This window comes from Macadamia integrifolia, chromosome 9 (genome assembly GCF_013358625.1).
Source record: "Macadamia integrifolia cultivar HAES 741 chromosome 9, SCU_Mint_v3, whole genome shotgun sequence".
Lineage (NCBI taxonomy): Eukaryota > Viridiplantae > Streptophyta > Magnoliopsida > Proteales > Proteaceae > Macadamia > Macadamia integrifolia.
The window spans coordinates 20947429-20967357 of record NC_056565.1 but is presented as its reverse complement, the minus strand read 5'-3'; the positions used below and the strand labels follow the sequence as shown (position 1 = coordinate 20967357).

General features: G+C 37.0%; 1 protein-coding gene across 5 annotated transcripts in view; it reads left to right on the top strand.

The window, feature by feature from the left end:
* Positions 1 to 19929, top strand: part of LOC122089425 (ABC transporter C family member 2-like) — a 30938-nt gene that overhangs the window by 7564 nt on the left and 3445 nt on the right. For all 5 annotated transcript variants that reach the window (XM_042659150.1, XM_042659151.1, XM_042659147.1 and 2 more), the window contains exons 6-25: positions 193 to 307; positions 405 to 485; positions 636 to 660; positions 790 to 846; positions 4686 to 4751; positions 4882 to 4956; positions 6262 to 6369; positions 7860 to 7994; positions 9733 to 9839; positions 9942 to 10035; positions 10459 to 10626; positions 11726 to 11866; positions 12059 to 12259; positions 12770 to 12868; positions 13001 to 13153; positions 13972 to 14354; positions 14902 to 15082; positions 15445 to 15768; positions 16923 to 17679; positions 19733 to 19854. In XM_042659150.1, the coding sequence (XP_042515084.1) occupies positions 193 to 307; positions 405 to 485; positions 636 to 660; positions 790 to 846; positions 4686 to 4751; positions 4882 to 4956; positions 6262 to 6369; positions 7860 to 7994; positions 9733 to 9839; positions 9942 to 10035; positions 10459 to 10626; positions 11726 to 11866; positions 12059 to 12259; positions 12770 to 12868; positions 13001 to 13153; positions 13972 to 14354; positions 14902 to 15082; positions 15445 to 15768; positions 16923 to 17679; positions 19733 to 19854 (3392 nt within the window). The remainder of the gene's footprint in view (positions 1 to 192; positions 308 to 404; positions 486 to 635; positions 661 to 789; positions 847 to 4685; positions 4752 to 4881; positions 4957 to 6261; positions 6370 to 7859; positions 7995 to 9732; positions 9840 to 9941; positions 10036 to 10458; positions 10627 to 11725; positions 11867 to 12058; positions 12260 to 12769; positions 12869 to 13000; positions 13154 to 13971; positions 14355 to 14901; positions 15083 to 15444; positions 15769 to 16922; positions 17680 to 19732; positions 19855 to 19929) is intronic.

Sequence of the window (19929 nt, the reverse complement as noted above, 5' to 3'; positions counted from 1 at the left end):
TAGCAGTTTGCATTTCTTTATGTACCTATCCTAATTGGTCCAAATAGTTCAGATCGTTATGATGATTCAGTTGGGAAAACCATGAGTTTTCAATCATTTCTTACATCTATTTGGTTACTACCTCATAATTATTAGTATGATTATGTTGCTTTACCTCAACTGATGCTGATGTGATGCACTGGCCTCTGGTAGGGATATTTTTTGGTTGGATGACTCCCCTAATGCAACTAGGCTATAAAAGACCAATCACAGAGGAGGATGTGTGGAAACTTGATGCATGGGATAGGACTGAGACATTGTATAACAAGTATGCATTTTGTTACTTTTATGCCAGCTTCGGATTGAGTGCAAGTACACCAAGGCCATACCACATTTATAATGCTTTTTAAGTGTCTGTTGTGTAGGTTCCAGAGATGCTGGCTTGAAGAATCAAAAAGGCCCAAACCATGGTTGTTGAGAGCATTACATCGTAGCCTTGGGGGAAGGTGAGTACTTGTAGCTATTTTGCTAACAATGTCTAGCAGGTCTGTTTTTTATTCTTTTGGTTTGATCATATGCAATCATGTTTCTATGATATCACAATGATGCTTACATCGTATCACAAATTTACTTTCTGTTTTAATGTTCTTTTTTAGGTTTTGGTTGGGAGGGTTTTTCAAGGTAATGGAGTTATCCATCTGATGCTACGGACAACATAAATCTTCAAATGCTGCATGGCTCAGTTGTGTTCACATATTTGTTTGACTTTTCTCTTTGTGTATTCACTCTGTTTTTCTGCTCAAATTGTAGATTGGGAATGATATTTCGCAGTTTGTAGGGCCTGTAATTCTGAACCTCCTCTTACAGGTCAGTCTCTTGGAAATTCTTTGTTGAATGTCTGATTCTTCATTCTGAGAAATAATCTCATATGCTCTCCATCTTATTTGTTGTTATATGCAAACAGTTGTTGTTTAATAACTAACTCGAAGTAGGAGTTTATACTCAACTATTTGACAAATTCATCTGTCAAATGATTTAGCAGGTGCTAGAAAATTTTATTTCTCTAACTTGAGTTTGTGAGATGTAATCAAGTTTTTGCTGAAAACTAATAGCCAATGAATTTCTTGCGGAGTGAAGGGAAGATAAGGGATTTTTTGCCTAGTGGACCTTCACCAGGTGTACGACAAGGTCAAATGGGGGCTGTGAACTATGGGGGTGAACAAAAAAGGTCTTTGGCTTATTGGAAAAGCGGATGTCTCATCTATTTTCTCTTTATTAGAATCCATGGATCTCATGAGTTGTAATTTAAGGCTAGAAGGGCTTAAAGCAGGTGTTACTAATCGTCATTTTCATGTTAATTTTGGTTATGGATCCTATGTGAGTTCATTATGAAGGCCAACGATTGGATTTGATAGGTGGTTTGAGTCAGTGTATAGGTTTCTCGTTCCCTACTTTATCTGTAGCTGACTCATCTAGGGGGTGCCTAAGAATCCTTATATCCAACCTGAGAGCTCCTTGTAAATTATATGTAATGGGGTAGTGTCTAAGGTCAAATCTAACCAAGGATTAAAGTATCGGTATCGGTCACCGTATCGGTCGGCCAAAATTAATATACGTATCAGAGGGTATCGTATCGTATCGGAGATATGCTAAGATACTTTAAAGATACGCACATAAATGGATAGAAAACACTTTTTTATACACTTTTGCATAAAAAAAAGTTAAAAAAAGCTATATATAACATGTATTATGCACAAACAGTAAATTGAGAGTATCGCACTAAGAATCCAAGGTTTGTAGTTGTCCCATAAATGTAAAATCCTTGTTCCCAACCTTGATTTCTACTTTAGTTAGAGAGAAAAATGGTTGGTAGCAACTTTAGAACAAAAACACCTTAAAAAATTGTGTTTTTCTAAAAAATTACCCATCTTGGCCATTTTATGACCGTATCGCTATGTATCTGTGTGTATCGGTATGTATCTACCGATACACACCGATACGTACCGATACGTACCGATACATACCAAAACGTACATTTCACTACGATTTTAAATTTTCCATAGAGTATCGGTACGTATCGGTGTGTATCGTAAGATACGTATCGATAAAAAAGGATTTTAAAAATTCCATGTATTGTATCGGTCTGCATTGTATTGGTAAGGGATGATACGGTACGATACGGACCGATACTTTAAACCCTAAATCTAACAAGTAGTTTGGTGAGTTTTTACATTTTTTGGGTCGAGATTGTTAACCTTGATAATTCTTGACTGGTGAATTTGAAGAATGGCCCTTTAATGAACCCTGGTCTCCCTTAGGTGGGAAGCCATGGGTTGGTAAAGTTGTGAGACCCAGTCATGTCAAATTCTTCAAAAAACTTGTCTTAATTTACCCTGATTAAGCTTGAAGTTTATGACATGTAAATATGAGTGTGAAATGTAGGGATAGTTGAAAATGTCTGGGATTCTGGTTTACTGAATAAGAACACTGTAGCTTGTCCTTGTAAAGTTAGAAGGTTACTGGTTTCCTCAGTCTTCTTTTATGATGTGTGAGGGTCTCTCTGGTTTGATTAATGCGTGGCAAGGTGCAGGCCTTTTGAACTCTACTGATTTAAGTCAGAAAGATGCTGCTCCAATTTTCCTGTCATTAGTTATATGTTGTGAGGGAGATCTACGTGGTTTTGACAAACGTATGGCAAAGTGCAGTCCTTTTGAATTCTAAAGTTCTTTGTTTTCAATTCTACCATGAGCTTTTCATTGCACATTGCTAGAGATTTAGGCCATATTCCTGTGCATGATTTACTTTTGGGACTGCAGGAGGCCAGATCTCCACTTCCTTAATTGCAGCTGGTATTTTCCTCTAATTGGGAATCTTGTTGAGGCAGTTTGATGGATATTCTATGGGAAAGCCAGACATCTGGGATGGGTTATAGTTGGCAAAGTGAGAATTCTGCCATTCAATCATACTTGGGTCCAAATGGAAGCCACAACTTTGATAAAATCAATGTTGTTATAGTTGGTAATGAATAAATAAGGAAGGTGGTAGCAGAATGATCGTGTTGTGGGGCTTGGCAATGCATCCCATTCATATCTGCCATGTGGCAGTTGTACCTGGCACTCAAATGTGAAATAGTCCCATCATCCCCTATTTATGTATAAAATTTCAGCCCAATCCAAGTATATACATGGAGAAAATCAGGTCAATTTTTTGGTTGAAAAGTAAAAATATAGTACCAAAATTAAACACACAGGAACTGAATACAAGTTGACCACGATTTGATAAGTGGTTACTCCAGGAGGATGTACCTACTCATAGTTGGATGTTGCCACATCAGTCATGTGGCCCACACCAGTTAGTGCGTGTTGCTAATCTGGGCAACACATCCTTTCTGCTTCTATTTTCCAATAAATATATAAACTAAAATTAGGGGTATCCAGTTAAAAAATTAGCTCAAGCTATGCCTTAACACTCTTCAGGACTAGTTGGTTGATGGGGAGTTGACTGTTATGACTGGGTTGGCTACCAGTTCTAGTGCTCTCTGGAGTTATCCTATAGATGGCCTAGTTTTCTGGCTGCATTGCCAAGGACATTGTTCATTTGGACGCACATGTCAGTCAACTCTTTGGCAGATGAAATGGACAAGCAAGGTTCTTGAGGGATTATGTGCTCGCAGGTTCTGACTTCTGAGGTCCTCTAGTGATATATAGGAATGGTTCTGTTTTGTGTTCTGTTAAGATTGTATTTCTGTTTTTCTTAATGAATAAGGTGGTTCCTGTTCAATTGTTTTATTTTGGATTTTCTTTGTACAGATAGCAATTGTCCATTTCTGATGCTTTGAGTGTGTTTTCATTGATCATTTGCCATGTTCTGTAGCTCCTAGTTTTGGATTTGTTTTGTATTTTGACTTGTTGACAGCCATCATTTGATTCTTTATTCAAATCTGAAAATATTACCTTGCTGTTGTTTCATTACTTTGCCACCCTAAGAAGAGTTTATAATGTCACAAATGAGTGACGTTTGAATCATCTGTCAGTGTCTCTTTTCGTGGGTAACAAAAGATGGCCGATCATGATTGATTCTCTCCAATAGTGGAGAGAAAGACGGTGACAACAATTGGAAAAAAGTCTCCCTCTCTTCCTGAAGGATGATTGTGAAATGCATGCTCCAACTCCCACTCCCTCATGGAAATCTATCAAAGCTTCTCATCTCTTCCCTTTCTCATTGTGCTAGAAATTCATAAAGCAACAATTTTGAGTTTTCCCCCAACTGGAAGAAAACTGACCTGCTTGGGGGTCAGTTTGATGTTCTTTTTCGGCTGAATTGGTCAGGTACTTCAGGGTTTTGTATGCTGCTCCCTATCCAATTGATTACTTTTTACTTTTGCTGCAATAAGTGAAAGGAAAAGAAATGAGAAGCAAACAGAGGAAGAGGAATAAGATTTGAGACTGGTTGTCAGATCACTATTTCCTTTAAGGGGATGTCTAAAACACCTTAATTGTCGAATATAATGAAACATAAACAGGATCTACAAAATGCTTACATATTTGTTTAATTGGTGTAATTGTACTGTTGCAGGTTTCCAAACATTAAACTGGGGTTATAATAATATTTATTCAATGGTTATTGTCTGCAATTTTTTTTCTGGTCGATTGTAATCCAGCTTCAATTGGTTATACGATTTCTTAATATAATGCCATTATCAACAGTCTATGCAAAGTGGAGATCCAGCTTGGATTGGCTACATCTATGCCTTCTCAATTTTTGCCGGAGTGGTAAGACTTTAAATCGTAGATCTTTGCTTTCTTTACTTGTGATAAGATGCAATTTCAAATATTTTATATATTTAACCACACCCAAATTATTTAATTGCTAATGTTAATTTGAGCATCTGACTTGATCCAGTCATTGGGGGTACTATTTGAAGCGCAATATTTCCAGAATGTCATGCGTGTTGGTTTCCGGCTAAGGTCAACATTGGTACTATCATCTTCCTTGAACACCTATCTTCATGAGTTAATGTTGCTTGTCTAGTCTTGTCTTATTTATGGAGTGGTGTAACGCTATTTTTCTAAAGTTACTTGTGAAGAATACTTGTAAGCATCTTGTTATGTGAATCTTAGTGTGTGATTGGATATACTATTTGAGGATCCTAGCTGAGACTCATTAGCAAGATTTTCAGTTGGATGTGTGCAACTATCTCAGCTTATGTGGATTCTAATGGAGAAAGCTCAACTCAATTTAGACTTTCCCCAACTTAATTGGGGTCAGCTTCAGGGATCCTGTTTTGCCTTTCAACTCTAATAAAAGATATGTTAGTCATCGACTCAACCATTCATATCTTTTCTCACCACTTCTTCCTAACTCACCTGCGCTATCATTAAACTCTGATTAGTCTTATATAACTCCTCCTTACTTGTGCATCCAATGGCCTTTGCTGCAAATGCCTTCCTCATCTCAGCTAGTCGGGCTACGGTTATTTTTTCTGTGTTGTTTCCTTGCCACCCAACATTCCACTCCATACAAAAAGGTGGGAATATTCATGAAAGAAATTTAAAACTTTTCTGGTTTGACCCAATCACATCATTTCTTTTTTTGTGTGAATATCTCAGTTTGGACTAGAGGATGTTGCTATCACCAGGCATTGTGATGGAAGACCTAGGTACCTATTATTGTTTATGAGAATATCTGGGTGAGGAGGTTTTCGCCATCTCCACGTGTTTGCAGTATGTACTGCCACATGTGTGGAGGAGCCTACAGCCCCATTATACACCTGGGAGTCCCTCCACCTAAAAGTTTGAACTTTTGGGTTGGAAACTTTACAGTTTGGCATCTCTAGCGTAAAACAATGAAGGCATTGTTTTGTATAACTTTTTCCATCTCTTATGTACTGAAGGATGATTTAATTTTTTTCTGTTAAACCTATTTGTCTATTGCCCACGTCATTGTTTTCATGTGTTTACTTTTTATTTCTGTTCTTAATTTATTTCACTGTGTGAGATAAGTTTTTGTCACATATTCTTTTGTAAAGTTACGCTTTTGTATATAAATAGAACTATTGCAACAGTTCGTCACGGTGTTTCCTGAACTTTATCACACAGAGTTCTTAATTTGTTTTATTAGTTTTTTTCTTTCTTTTTCTGTACTCTTTTATTTTTCTCATTGCTTTGGTAGTTCTTATTTCAGGATCAATTCATAAGGGTACTGAGTTTTCTTTCAGCTTAACTTTCACTTTTGCATCAAGTTCTGAAAGCATCTGCTTTTTAAACTGATTTCATTTTTCAGGTTGCTGCTGTATTTCGTAAATCCTTACAACTAACACATGAGAGTCGCAAGAAGTTTGCATCGGGAAAAATAACCAACTTGATGACCACTGATGCTGAAACACTTCAGGCATGCTCTTGCCCTACCATTTGGTTATGCTTCCATGTTTTTTATTTTTTTATCCTGTGGGTTTATTTCAATAACTTTGTACATGTAGAAATATATTATATATGAACATGGAGGATGCTATTGAGTCTAGTTGAATATTTTATGCTGGTGTTATACTTTGCTGCTGTTTATGCAACCAATGAAGCTTCTAAGTCTTAACAATTTCTATTGTATCTCTCACAGAAGTGTTATCCATGGATTCGACACAATAGTTGGTTTAATATCATAACTGTGAAATGTTGAACAATTTGAGTGTTTAAAATGTTTGTCTGACTAATGTCTCAAAATGGTTGGACTTGTGTTCACATTCATAAGATCAGATCAATCTGATCATGCTGAGAGTTAGCTTCAACCAAAAATTTTGAACTTAAGGGAAGCAAATAATCCAAGACCAGGGGGAGCAATGGATATTAGCTCTTTTGGATAGCACCACAACCTTAGTTCCATAATTGAGGAAAAAGAGAAAAAAATGTTCTGGTCCTTTTCTTGAATGATGTCTGAGGATCCCTGTTGACTATTTCTGAATTTTGGTGATGATTAAGCTAAACAAATTAACAAACCCTAGTTCTGATGGCTACGGGCCAAATCAAGCACCATAAAAACCCAAATAAAAAGAACCCAACACAGAAAAACAGTGTAGGTTGGATTCACCTTGCCAAGGTTATGGTTCAGGGCATCAATACTGCAAGGTTTAATCTGAAGTTTTATGGAATATAATTAACTCCGATAAAAAATTGGGCAGTATATGACTTGATAGATCTATGGGAACTTGTACAGGTCCATGATGTGGTTGTCCTCGCAGAGTTTTCTGCTATTTCCACTTTTAGAAACCCATTCAATTTGAGAAAATTTTCCAAAATCAAGCAGGCATCCAAAAATTAAAATGAATTCTGTACTGGGCTTATAGAGCAGATAATTCCTAAATATTCAATCTGAAGGAAAATCTATGTAGGGACTCTATGCTTCACAAATCACAACTGACAAAAGTCAGGGCCTGATACCTATTTTTACAGCTTATGTATGAACAATCCATTGTGAATGGAAATTTCCCTGGAAGTTGGCAGAGTTCTATTCGTTCCACATATATGTCAATCAAAACAACTTGAGGTAAATCCACTGATCTTCTCTGATGATGGAACTAATATGCATGCCGTTAAATGATTCTTCAGTGGAAAAATATTTTGTCTTGAAGTAAATAAGTATTTTAATATTCATAAAGAATTAAAAGATTAAAACTAAAAAAAACCCAAAGTGGATTAAATTTATATTATATTTTCACCAGCAAGAGTAATAATTTTTTATTCACCCAACCAGAAAAGAAAAGGAAAATTTATGCGGCTTAAATTTGTATTTTGTTTCTGATGACTCTTAACTTGAGCCAGCCTAACTATTTTACAGAAGATACCTCTCATTACACTTGAATCTGTCTCTAATATTTTCTCTTTCTGCAGCTAATATGCCAGCAGCTTCATGGTTTGTGGTCAGCTCCATTTCGTATCATCGTATCCATGTTTCTTCTATATCAGGAGCTAGGTGTTGCTTCACTTATAGGCTCACTAATGCTGGTGCTTATGTTTGCCATACAGGTAGCATGAGTTCTCTCTCTCTCTCTCTCTAAAAATGGAGTTCTTTCTTAATTTATCTTGGTTTCATGGATTTCCTTATTCCGTGAACAATAATAGCATATTTTCATTAAAGTGAACTTAAACATGCATAACAGAGAGTTGAATAATTCCTCCTGATTGCATAACTTATAATAATATTTGTATTTGTGCTAAAGCTCAATAATAGCCGGTTAACCAAAATATCGTGAGGAGATGACTTGGGTATGTCACTATTTTCAGATGTCGTACATGAATACATCTCCTTGGAGGTAAAGGTGCCATAGCATAAAAGAGATGAGATAAGAACTGTTTAAAATAGAATAAGAAACTCAATACATAACCAAATGGGTCTATGTGATTTTTGGAGCTTATAACTCGCCCAAAAATTTGTTTGTAGTGCTGGAATGTTCTCACAATCTTATTTAATTACTATGGTGATATCCCCTCTTCAATAATCTCATCCTTCACCCGATTTTCTCATTGTTTTTCTTTGTATGGCACTGAGAACCTTATCAAGTAAGAACCATAATAAGAAACGGACATGAGAGAATCGCAGCAATGAGAAACTGGGAAGATGAAGTATTGATGGATTCAGTTGATGATGTGAAGCCATGATCCAATATTACAGCATTTAAGATTTGAAATTTTGAATTTGATTAGTCAATGGTTGAAGGAGTGATGTTCCAGTCATTCATGGATGATATTCATAGTAAATTGTCGGCAGGAGGATATTTGAGGTTTCACTCCCTCATTCAGACATGTGAAATTACATGTTTTACCCCTTATTTAAAAATTTCTAACCGGGGCCAAAAAAAAAAAGGGTAGACCTCCAAAATTGACAAGCTGTCAGAAAATGTGGGGATCTATGATAATCTGTGTAATAGAGATCCTGTTCCAGTATGTCGTACTTTGTTTCTTTCTCTCTTTCTTTCGTGGCCTTGATCCCTTCTTGTTGTTATACCTTTTTTTAATACCGTTTTTGAGAGAAAGAACCCTGCCAGTGTAGCATGGCTGGCATAGGAAAGAATCAGCAGGTGTCAGCCATTAGATTTGGAATCTTTAATGTGGACTGTTGATTTAATTAGTGTCTCCCTAGTGTTCTGTTTTTTTGCAACAAAGTGCACAGTTACCTACCCCCCCCCCCCCACCCAAAGAAAATGGTATATCCCTGTTAGTGTGCATTCATAAACTATTCACTAATTTTCCTACTTCCATTAAAAACCTAATATGATAACCATAGTTAAACCCTAGTGAGGGAAACTGAATTCTTCAAGCTTGGTATATCCCTGTTAGTGAGCATTGCATTTATAAACTTTTCACAAACTTTCCTAGTTTCATTGAAACTGTAATATGATAATAGTTAAACACTGACAAGGGAAAGAGATCACTCTGAATCAAGTAATGGAAACTTGTTGAAGTTCTTGATGGTAGTTGATCCCGTTTTCCTTTCAGTCCGTATTTTTTATTTATTTAAGTTTTCCTCTTATATACATGGTTCAAGAAATAACTGTTTCTTGGTGCTTGCTAGTATATGATTTTACATGCATTGCAATGTGCTGCTACATAAGATTTGAGTTTTCAAGAACATAGCTAAATTAATGTTTTCCACTCGCATATCCATGATGGAAATCTGCCATCATATCTTTATTTATTTTACATGATTCTGCCGCTTTCCTTTTTTTCACCCCCTTTTTAATGTAGTGTTTGTGTGTGGGAGCAGATACTTGTGATCAGAAAAATGCAGAAGCTGTCTAAGGAGGGCTTGCAACGTACAGACAAGAGAATTGGCCTCATGAATGAAATTTTGGCTGCCATGGATGCTGTGAAGTATGTTTCAGTTCGAGATTCGTTGCTTTTTCTGTTATCCATATTCTATAAATTTAGGAGTTGAAATGACTCTTCTGATTGTTGATACTTAAAATGGATCAGATGTTATGCCTGGGAGCATAGCTTCCACTCTAAAGTCCAAGGAATTCGGGATGACGAGCTCTCATGGTTTCGGAAGGCGCAGTTACTTGGAGCGGTATGATGAAAATACCCTATCCCATCTTCCCGTTATTTTTGCCCAGATCCAAACATTATGCCGATATCTAGAGCTCACACCATTACTATCTTATTGAGGAAACATATGATGTTCATAGGCTCCTCTACTCTTTATGGTTACATATCTGTTCCTTGATCCTGATACCCCCTATTGATGATTATTGATAGCAATGGGCAGGGCCGGGGGGCTCAAGAGGTTTTGTGTCTCGCTCTGCTCTAACCTGCCCTGCCTTGAATGATTTGGGCCTGGGAGGACCTTTATTAGGTAAAGGTCGGGTATGGTAATTGAGAAATCCTTTTACCAACCTCACCACACCTCACACACACACAGAGACTCATGTTTAAAACAACATAGTAGCATCACATGGTTTATTGTCATTCTGATTTTCACTTTGTTTTGCAGTTCAATAGTTTTCTACTAAACACAACTCCTGTTATAGTCACGGTGGTTTCATTTGGGATGTTTACTTTGCTTGGAGGGGAGTTGACTCCTGCAAGGGCATTTACATCACTCTCACTGTTTGCAGTGCTGCGTTTCCCCTTGTTCATGCTTCCTAATTTGATAACTCAGGTGCCATAATTTTCACCTTGATGTTTCTTTTGTAATTTACGTTGTTGAGATAAATATGTACTTGAAGTTACAGTTGCTGATATGGTGGAGCTGTAGAGGGATTTTTTTTCAAGTGAGGGACTGAGGGTGCAATATAAGGAAGCTCATTTATGGGAATCAATTTCTCTTGCAATTCTTCTTACCATGATCAAATTTTTGGAAAGCAAATGTTAGCTAGTATTTGCTTGTCATATTTGGGTTTGATAACTCTTTTTCTTCTATTTTTTATTTTTTGGTTCTCCAGCTATTTAGGTTGGGTGATATTGTCTGGGAAGATAATGCCATATTCTTTCAATTGTCTGAAGTAAATATTTTCACCAAGGTTAACTGGTTACTGGAGTAGGCAGCTTCTGCTAAATGGTTTCTAATGAACGGACTAAGGGAGTACTATGGAGCTAGATTGAATTAACTGAATGGTTAATGATCTGATTTGCAGAATCTGAGGCTTATTGATATAGGATCTATGTGTTATGATATTGTACTGGATGTACATGGAAATTCAGGGCTGAATAATGTAGATTCCTTAAAGAATCTACCACAATGTACTGTCAATCTCTCTTGGCACTATTCTTAGTCCCTTATTTATCTGTTGTGGGCCTGTGGCAAGGTTTATAGTGATCTGGTAATTTAGGATTAGTATTTTAAACTATATTGTTAATTGATTCTAAGGTGATACTGTATAAGACATGGCTTTGCATTTTCTTTTCTTCTATTTTTTATTACATGTAAAAGGATGAGTGGATGCCACATTTTTCTGGTTTAATGGTGCTTCGAGATGAAAGAAATTACTCCTGGTTTTGTAATTTGATCATTACGTTCCAATGATGGATGGCTAAATGTAAAGTTTGTCGTGAAAGTGTTTGGAAAGTGAGTTCTTATCTAATTCATGTTTCTGTTTCATATAGATGATATGTCATGTTCTTTTATTATTCTTCCCCTCATCTTTTTAGTTAAGGCAATGGATGCAGTTCGCCCTATAAGAAAATTCCTTCTTTTTCATATTAACAACAAAGTATTTGTGCTGGTTTAATACTTTTCTGATCATATTCTTATTTTACAGGTTGTAAATGCAAATGTATCATTGAAACGTCTGGAGGAACTATTCTTAGCTGAAGAAAGAACTCTTATGCCAAACCCTCCACTCAAGCTAGGATTTCCAGCCATTACGATTAGGAATGGATTCTTTTCCTGGGATTCTAAGGTCAACCTTTTAAATTCATTGCCTGTGGTCTAATCTATGCTACCATTTTAGATTTTCACTCAGCATCTACTTTTCAGTGTGTAAAATGTGTTAAAGTGCGTATTTCTTTAAAATTTTGAATTGGTGCTTGTTGGATTTCTATTTTCTTGTTTCTGCATTGTTGCAGCTTCTTGAATTAGTTTCTAATTTCAGGCGGAGAATCCTACGTTATCAAATATCAATTTGGATATAGCAGTTGGTAGCCTAGTGGCAGTTGTTGGCAGTACTGGAGAAGGAAAAACATCACTGGTATCAGCTATGCTTGGGGAGCTACCTCCCATGTCAGATGCAACTGTTGTAACTCGGGGAAGTGTGGCATATGTCCCTCAAGTTTCTTGGATTTTCAATGCAACTGTAAGTTTAATCGACCCAGTTTCTCTTCACCCATGGTGAATAGAGCCACAGAATCTGACCCTTTGTTTGAACCCAGGAAGGGTATTTTGAACTATGAACCATAGGGGCTGGGAGTTAATGATGAGCCCATAGTCCAACCATATCGTCAGATCACCATTGATGAAGAGAATTTTCTTTTCACCAAGGGTGAAGGAAAACTTAATCCAAATTTTGTTTTCGTGTCATTGTCTTCTTGTCTATTGTTAGAAGATTTGATATGAAAGCTGAGAAATCAAACAATCTTCTTTGTTGCTGCACTATGAATTTTTATCCAATGTTGAAACCATACAGAAGAAAAAAGTATATTGGTTGGCTACATTGACTCAATCTTAGCAGTGGGGATGGGATGGATCCATGGTATTGGAACCAGCAGGGCTACATTAAGATATGTGACCAGTTGTTTTGATGTCCAATTTATCATTAAATTACTGTCATCCTATTAATCAATGGCTTATAAATCTACTCATGCAGGTACGTGACAATATATTATTTGGATCTGCCTTTGATCCAGCACGATATGAAAAGGCAGCAGAGGTGACTGCACTTCAGCATGACCTTGACTTACTGCCTGTAAGTGGGATCTTAGATCATTACTCTTTTAGCAGTGTTATTCAGTACTCGAGGATATTTGGTGTTCGGTTAATATTGCTCCATATGTATATTTTGTGGATGCAACAATTTGTCTCACACTTCTTTTATCAGGGAGGTGATCTCACGGAGATTGGTGAAAGGGGGGTGAATATTAGTGGTGGGCAGAAGCAAAGAGTTTCCATGGCAAGAGCTGTCTACTCCAATTCAGATGTCTACATATTTGATGACCCTTTAAGTGCTCTTGATGCTCATGTAGGCAGACAGGTAATCTTTTCACAATAAACTGATTTTTTATTTTTTGAGAATGACACAAATATTGGACTCAATTAGTGGATAAATTTATGGCATTATTGCTGGGGGGCCCATATCATTTGTGTTGGTTGGGTTTATGAGTTGTGCAGTATAATTGTTGTAAAGGATTTATTGAATCCTGTCTATATAATCGAACATTTCCCTTTTGAGTCTCTGTTTTTATGGTAGAATTTGTAAGCTCAAATAGTGTGAGATATAGTTCTGTATATAAGCACAGGCCAACATTCTGTAAAGATTTCTTCTTTGCTCAAGTTATATTCAAATTCAAACTAGAAAGTTTTTGTTTAGAAACAAAATTGGGGAAAAATATGGACCACTGGAATGCTGTTCTGACTAATTAAAATTATTAATTTACTCTCGTCGATAACTAAATGTTGTGACAGTATTAAGCCTAATAAACCAGTAATAACACAATCAGAGAGAGAGAGAGAGAGAGAGAGAGAGAGAGCTCTGCTGTGGAAGGAAAGCAGAATCATTGAGTGCTTAGAGCTCACCTCTTGTGAATATATACTGGAGACATTTCATCCTATAGGCAAGCATAGAAGCTTCCTATCGTAATCACGAAAGGAAACAGAATCAGACTTAAAACAGGAAACATAAACAACCGAAAAGACTGACTAATAAATTCATAATCACAAGCTATCTCTTATGAGTATGTACATGACCCATATGTACCTCCACGGTACACATGGGTCTAGTACCCCCTTCCAACCTTAAATATTTATTGATTTCTTTTCATCTCTCTGAACACTGCAACTGATAATTTACAGGTGTTTGATAAATGTATCAAGGAGGAACTGCATGGAAAAACTAGAGTACTTGTCACAAACCAACTACACTTTCTCCCGCATGTGGACAGGATTCTCCTGGTTCATGAAGGCATGGTGAAAGAAGAGGGAACCTTTCAGGAACTTAATAATAATGGGGTGTTGTTCCAAAAGCTAATGGAAAATGCAGGGAAAATGGAGGAAAATGTGGAAGAAAAGGAAGAAGGCCACGACCACGATCAAAAGACCTCAAAGCCAGCTGCCAATGGGGAAGTGAATGGGCTGTTGAAAAATGAAAGTAGTGGAAATAAAAGGACAGTTAAATCTGTTCTTATCAAGGAGGAGGAACGTGAAACTGGTGTTGTCAGTTGGAATGTTCTGATGAGGTAATAGTTTGTACCAATTAGCTTTTTTTTTCTGCAGTTATCTGTTTAACTTCCTTAATATCTTGGGCAGGCTATGACTGAAATATAAGTAGCGACATATTATGAGCACATTTTAGTGGTCATGGAGGGTCTAGAATCAGTTTGGCTAATCAATGTTCATTCATAGCACTTCTGTCAATGTGAATGTCAAGGAGGGTCTAGATTCGGTTTGGCTTATCCATGCTCATCCGTAGCACTTCTGTCACTGTATGCAATACAATATTCAAGTTGGCTTCTTCTAAGTCCAGAATTTTGCATCATAAAGACTACATAGCATTGGCAGTTCACCTCATACGACCAAGTTGCAGCATTGGACAAATCTCCTTTAATATCAAGAGATCATTCTAAAACAGGAATGATATGCAGCAAAAACCCTAATGGAATAAACCGACAAACATTTTTATTGTTTTAGTTTATTATATGGGGTTATCGAATCATATTTAACATTCATGGGAAATTTGGCTGCTGTTGGGATAAGACTCTGTTGTTTTTGTTGGGAACTTTGCAGGTATAAAAATGCCCTTGGTGGTGCATGGGTAGTTATGATACTCTTCATCTGCTATGTGTCAACGGAAGTTCTTCGAGTTTCAAGTAGCAAATGGTTAAGTATCTGGACTGATCAAAGCACCTCGAAAAGATATGGTGCTGGATTCTATAATATGGTTTATACACTTCTATCTGTTTGCCAGGTATGTATGAACTACTCAAGGTTGATATTAAGATTCAACATGCACGCGTTATTCTAGTATGTTCCTGTTCTCTGATTGCTTATTCTTTTCTATTGTCTGAGGCCTTTAGGAACCTTTATCATCATAATCCCATGTATTTTATACTTCATTTACTTGTCATGAGATTTTTGGAATGTGGCAAAAGCTTTAAACTTTCACAAGTAGTTGAACTTTTTACACATCTTCAAAAAAATGTGGAAGGATTATAGCAATTTTCTCTTTTGTCTATATCCCTAAAATACTTTTATGAATTAAATCCTTGGTTGCTACATACTTGGAACTTGGATTTTTGCTTATTCTTCCACCCACCCTCTTTTATTGAGGTATTAATTACACTGGCAAACTCTTATTGGTTGATCACTTCAAGTCTTTATGCTGCAAAAAGGTTGCATGATGCCATGCTTCATTCCATTTTAAGAGCTTCAATGGTGTTCTTCCAGACCAACCCTATTGGGCGGATAATCAATAGGTTTGCCAAGGATCTAGGTGATATAGATCGCACGGTTGCTGTATTTACAGATATGTTTCTGAGTCAAGTGTCACAGCTCCTTTCAACTTTCGTCCTGATAGGCTTAGTGAGCACCATATCCCTGTGGGGCATATTGCCACTTCTGGTGTTGTTTTATGCTGCCTATCTGTATTACCAGGTATATACAATTTCCAGAAATTTATGTTGTCTTAATTCATTGCATGTAACTTTGTTTGCACCTGTTCTACATGAATACCTGTGCAAAATCTTGGTTTACATATATGGAACATTATATTTGGGCCCTAGTTCACTTAAATTGCCCCCTGCCATGTTTGGAGAAACAACGGCAACAAAACCCTTGATGAATGGGCATCTAAGACAGATGGTGGCCCTAAAATTCCTTATGTATTGTGATGTGAAAAATGTCATGAATTGTTTGCAATCTGTTGATATTGTTGCTGTTTTTTGTGGCTTCTAGCTGGGGTGCAGTTGGGCTTGACTATATATCGGGTTATGGTTCCACTATTGTGAATTCATATGAGGGCTTTGAAATGTGAATGGAAGGTTCAGATAAGATCTTTGTCGGACCATTTTCAATTTTATTTTACATAATGCCCTTTAATCTTAGATACCTGTCAAATTTTTGATCCACATTCATATCTGATTTGATATCTTTATATCCATTTCTGATTCTGAACCAGCCATAATTGGATAATATTTCATTTCTTTTACTTGATAATATTTGGAAAGAGTAAGATTTCATAAGCTTGCCCCTAGTGTAGCGAGGTACTCCTAGTTCTGAACTAGTTCTGAACTTACCCACAAATACCTATGGTATAACTGATGCCTGGAACATACCATTCTGTGTTGATATACATTGTTGTAGCCCTTACTTAAACGCTCGAGCTTTTAGGATAAGTGATTGTAACATGTTATCAGAGCCAGGAGGATGGGTGTTCGATCACTAGTAAGTGCGAGGGGTTTGTGTTATGTGTTGTTGTGCCCCTACACTTTGTGCCCTTTGGTGCCACTTGATATCACGACGACATGATGGTGTCATGTGCAGAGCCGTGTGGGTGTGGGCCTGCATGTGTGGGAGGGGTGCTGTTGTGTTTGATTTACATTGTTGTGGCTCTTACTTAACAGCTCGAGTTTTAGGATAAGCGGTTGTAACACATATTTTGGGACTGGAAATTTACTTGCACTCTGTTTCATTAATGCTCCATTACAAGAAGCATTCTGTATCTTTTTCTGTTTTCTGTTCTCTTTTTTATTGGCTACAATCAGTTGTAGAAACTAATGAGAGGATGCATATTTATTTGTGTTTGACAGAGCACAGCCCGTGAAGTAAAACGTTTGGATTCGATAACTAGATCTCCTGTCTATGCACAATTTGGGGAAGCATTAAATGGTCTGTCCACTATACGTGCATACAAAGCCTATGACCGGATGGCCAACATTAATGGGAAATCCATGGACAATAATGTCAGATTCACCCTAGTGAATATGGGTTCAAACCGCTGGCTGGCAATCCGTTTGGAAACGTTGGGAGGACTTATGATTTGGTTAACAGCATCATTTGCTGTTATGCAGAATCAACGGGCAGAAAACCAGGTGGCATTTGCATCAACGATGGGTCTGCTTCTTAGTTATGCTTTAAATATCACATTCTTGCTAACTGCTGTTCTAAGACTTGCAAGTATGGCTGAGAATAGTTTAAATGCTGTCGAGCGGGTGGGCACATATATAGACTTGCCTTCTGAGGGTCCAGTTATTATTGAAAGCAACCGCCCTCCACCTGGCTGGCCATCATCAGGATCAATCAAGTTTGAAGATGTTGTCCTATGCTATAGGCCTGAACTTCCTCCGGTCCTCCATGATTTGTCTTTCATGATTTCTCCAAGTGAGAAAGTAGGGATAGTTGGACGGACTGGAGCTGGAAAATCCAGCATGCTCAATGCATTATTTAGGATAGTAGAACTGGAAAGAGGGAGAATATTGATTGATGGTTGTGATATAGCAAAGTTTGGTCTGACAGATTTGCGTAAAGTTCTTGGGATTATACCACAATCACCTGTTCTTTTCTCAGGTATGCTGTATCCTTGTATAGTGAGTAAAACATCTTTACTGATTTTGTCAAATCTATACCATCTGTACTTCAATATTAGGAGTTCTATGCAAGTGATAGTGAACCAAATTGAGGATATTCAGTTTATGCATTGTGTGGATGATTTGAAATGATTTATTAAATTCAGATCCCTCCCCCTCTTACTCCACCAAAAAAAAAAGAGGACTATGATGCATCGTGTTCCACTGAATCCTTGCACCCAAGGGTGTTTGAGTTAGTTTCGCCGATAATCTGTTTTATCAGTGTTTTTGACATCTGTACCTGGCTGGATGATGGTTGGTCTACTGCCTTCAGTTTTGATGTTTTGATTTGTTATTGACTGTCAATGTTTCAAAATCCAAACAGAAGTATTCAACAGTCTTGTTTTATGGTGATATGCTTTGTCTAGATAGTAGAAACCTTTTCTATTGGTAACAAAATAATGACTTCTTACATGATGTCTGGTTTTATGGTGCTCTATCTGGATAGTAGAACCATTTGTTTGGGTTACTAAATGGTAACCACTAAGAAAAGACATGCAAAAGTTGAGTCTTCACCCAAGTATGGCATCTAACAGAGCTGCCTGGAGGGCTAAGATCCAGGTTGCCGATTGTTCGTGAGTGGGATGTCCCAAACATTTTTTTTTTTAAAATCACACAGATCCATGTAGCCGACCCCATTTATTTGAGATATAAAGGCTGAGATGTGTTGACTACATGGTAACCACTAAGATGAGTAGACTTGGAATCCTTTCCTTTTTAAAGAAAAAAGGGAGATAAGCCCCATGATTGATGAGTAGGATCACTACTAACAGAGTCATATTTTCATAGTGTTGAAAAATCTCCATAAATGAAATGGTTTATGAATCCACTAGTTCCAAAAAATTTGGGAACTCCACCTGTTTTTCGAAATCAATCTGCAGTCAAGTATGCCTTATTCAGAAACAATAAACAGCAACGAATTGGCTTCCCATGAATAACATAGATGGATGCCACAGGCTCCAAAACTTGAACTCCTGAAATAAATAAAATGTGTTTTTGTATCTACTACCCATAATATAGGCCCAGAGAAGCCAGATTACAATGAAAGCCTAATGGATCAATGCCAAATACACGTATAACCCATTCCAAGACTCGTATAAATCAAAATAAGCCTGTTCTTTTGTGTTTTATCTGCATCATTTCTTTCTCTTAAAAATTCTTCATTCACTTTACGGACACTTGAAATAACATGGATTCTTCACATTTGGTAATAGTGGTACATTTTTGTTATTACTCTTTTTGGAAAGGTTACAATTCTGGATCACAAGTTTGAGTTATAGTTACAACAACTCAGCTTTTTCGCAGCTTGCAAACTATATCTATAACAAGTTTGTGTAATAGTTAAATACCAAAATTTATCTGAACAGCACTATAGGTGAAAGGGCATGTCCTGTAATTCTAATCATACCTAATGTGAGTTTGTATTTAAGTTTTTCTTCATACGGATAAATTGATTCACTATCTTCTATGAATAGGAAACCTTGGATGTCTTGCTGGAATATGACTTAAGCTGTAGTGTGGGATGCATTAACAAGCTGATCAATATCTACTGCTAAAATTCCCCCCTTGAGTAGTGCAGTAGCATAAATAATGCAACATATATATGAGCCTGACTGTTCTCTTAGGTTCCATCTGTGTAGGTAAAAAACTCGTAAAAGGAAATAAACAGAGCCTTGAGGGTATCCTCTGATGGTTTGGATTTTGGAACTTCGGTGATCTAATCAGATCTTTTATCAGGCTGTGGCCATCTTATGGATAGTGTAACATCTTGATGTGTGAGATTGATGGGTGCTTGTGCCAGGTTTATGCAGTTATGCTACAGCATCCTAGGATACAGCTGCCTCTTAGTTACAAAAATATCCCTGGTTTTGTTTAAAACTTTGTTGTATAATTTGCTACTTGATAAGAGGACCCTTTTATGGCTGTTCATGGTTTTATGTTTCAAATGAACCTTAAACTGTTGGATACCTTATTGGTTTTTTTCTCTGGCCTAGGTACTGTCCGTTTTAATCTTGATCCTTTCACTGAGCACAATGATGCTGACCTTTGGGAGGCTTTGGAGAGAGCACATCTCAAGGATGTTATTAGAAGGAATTATTTGGGTCTGGATGCTGAGGTATATGCTTGCTCATATTCCCTTTTACTATTTCTTTTGGTTGTAGTTTTGCAAGAATGACCTACTGTTTAGAAA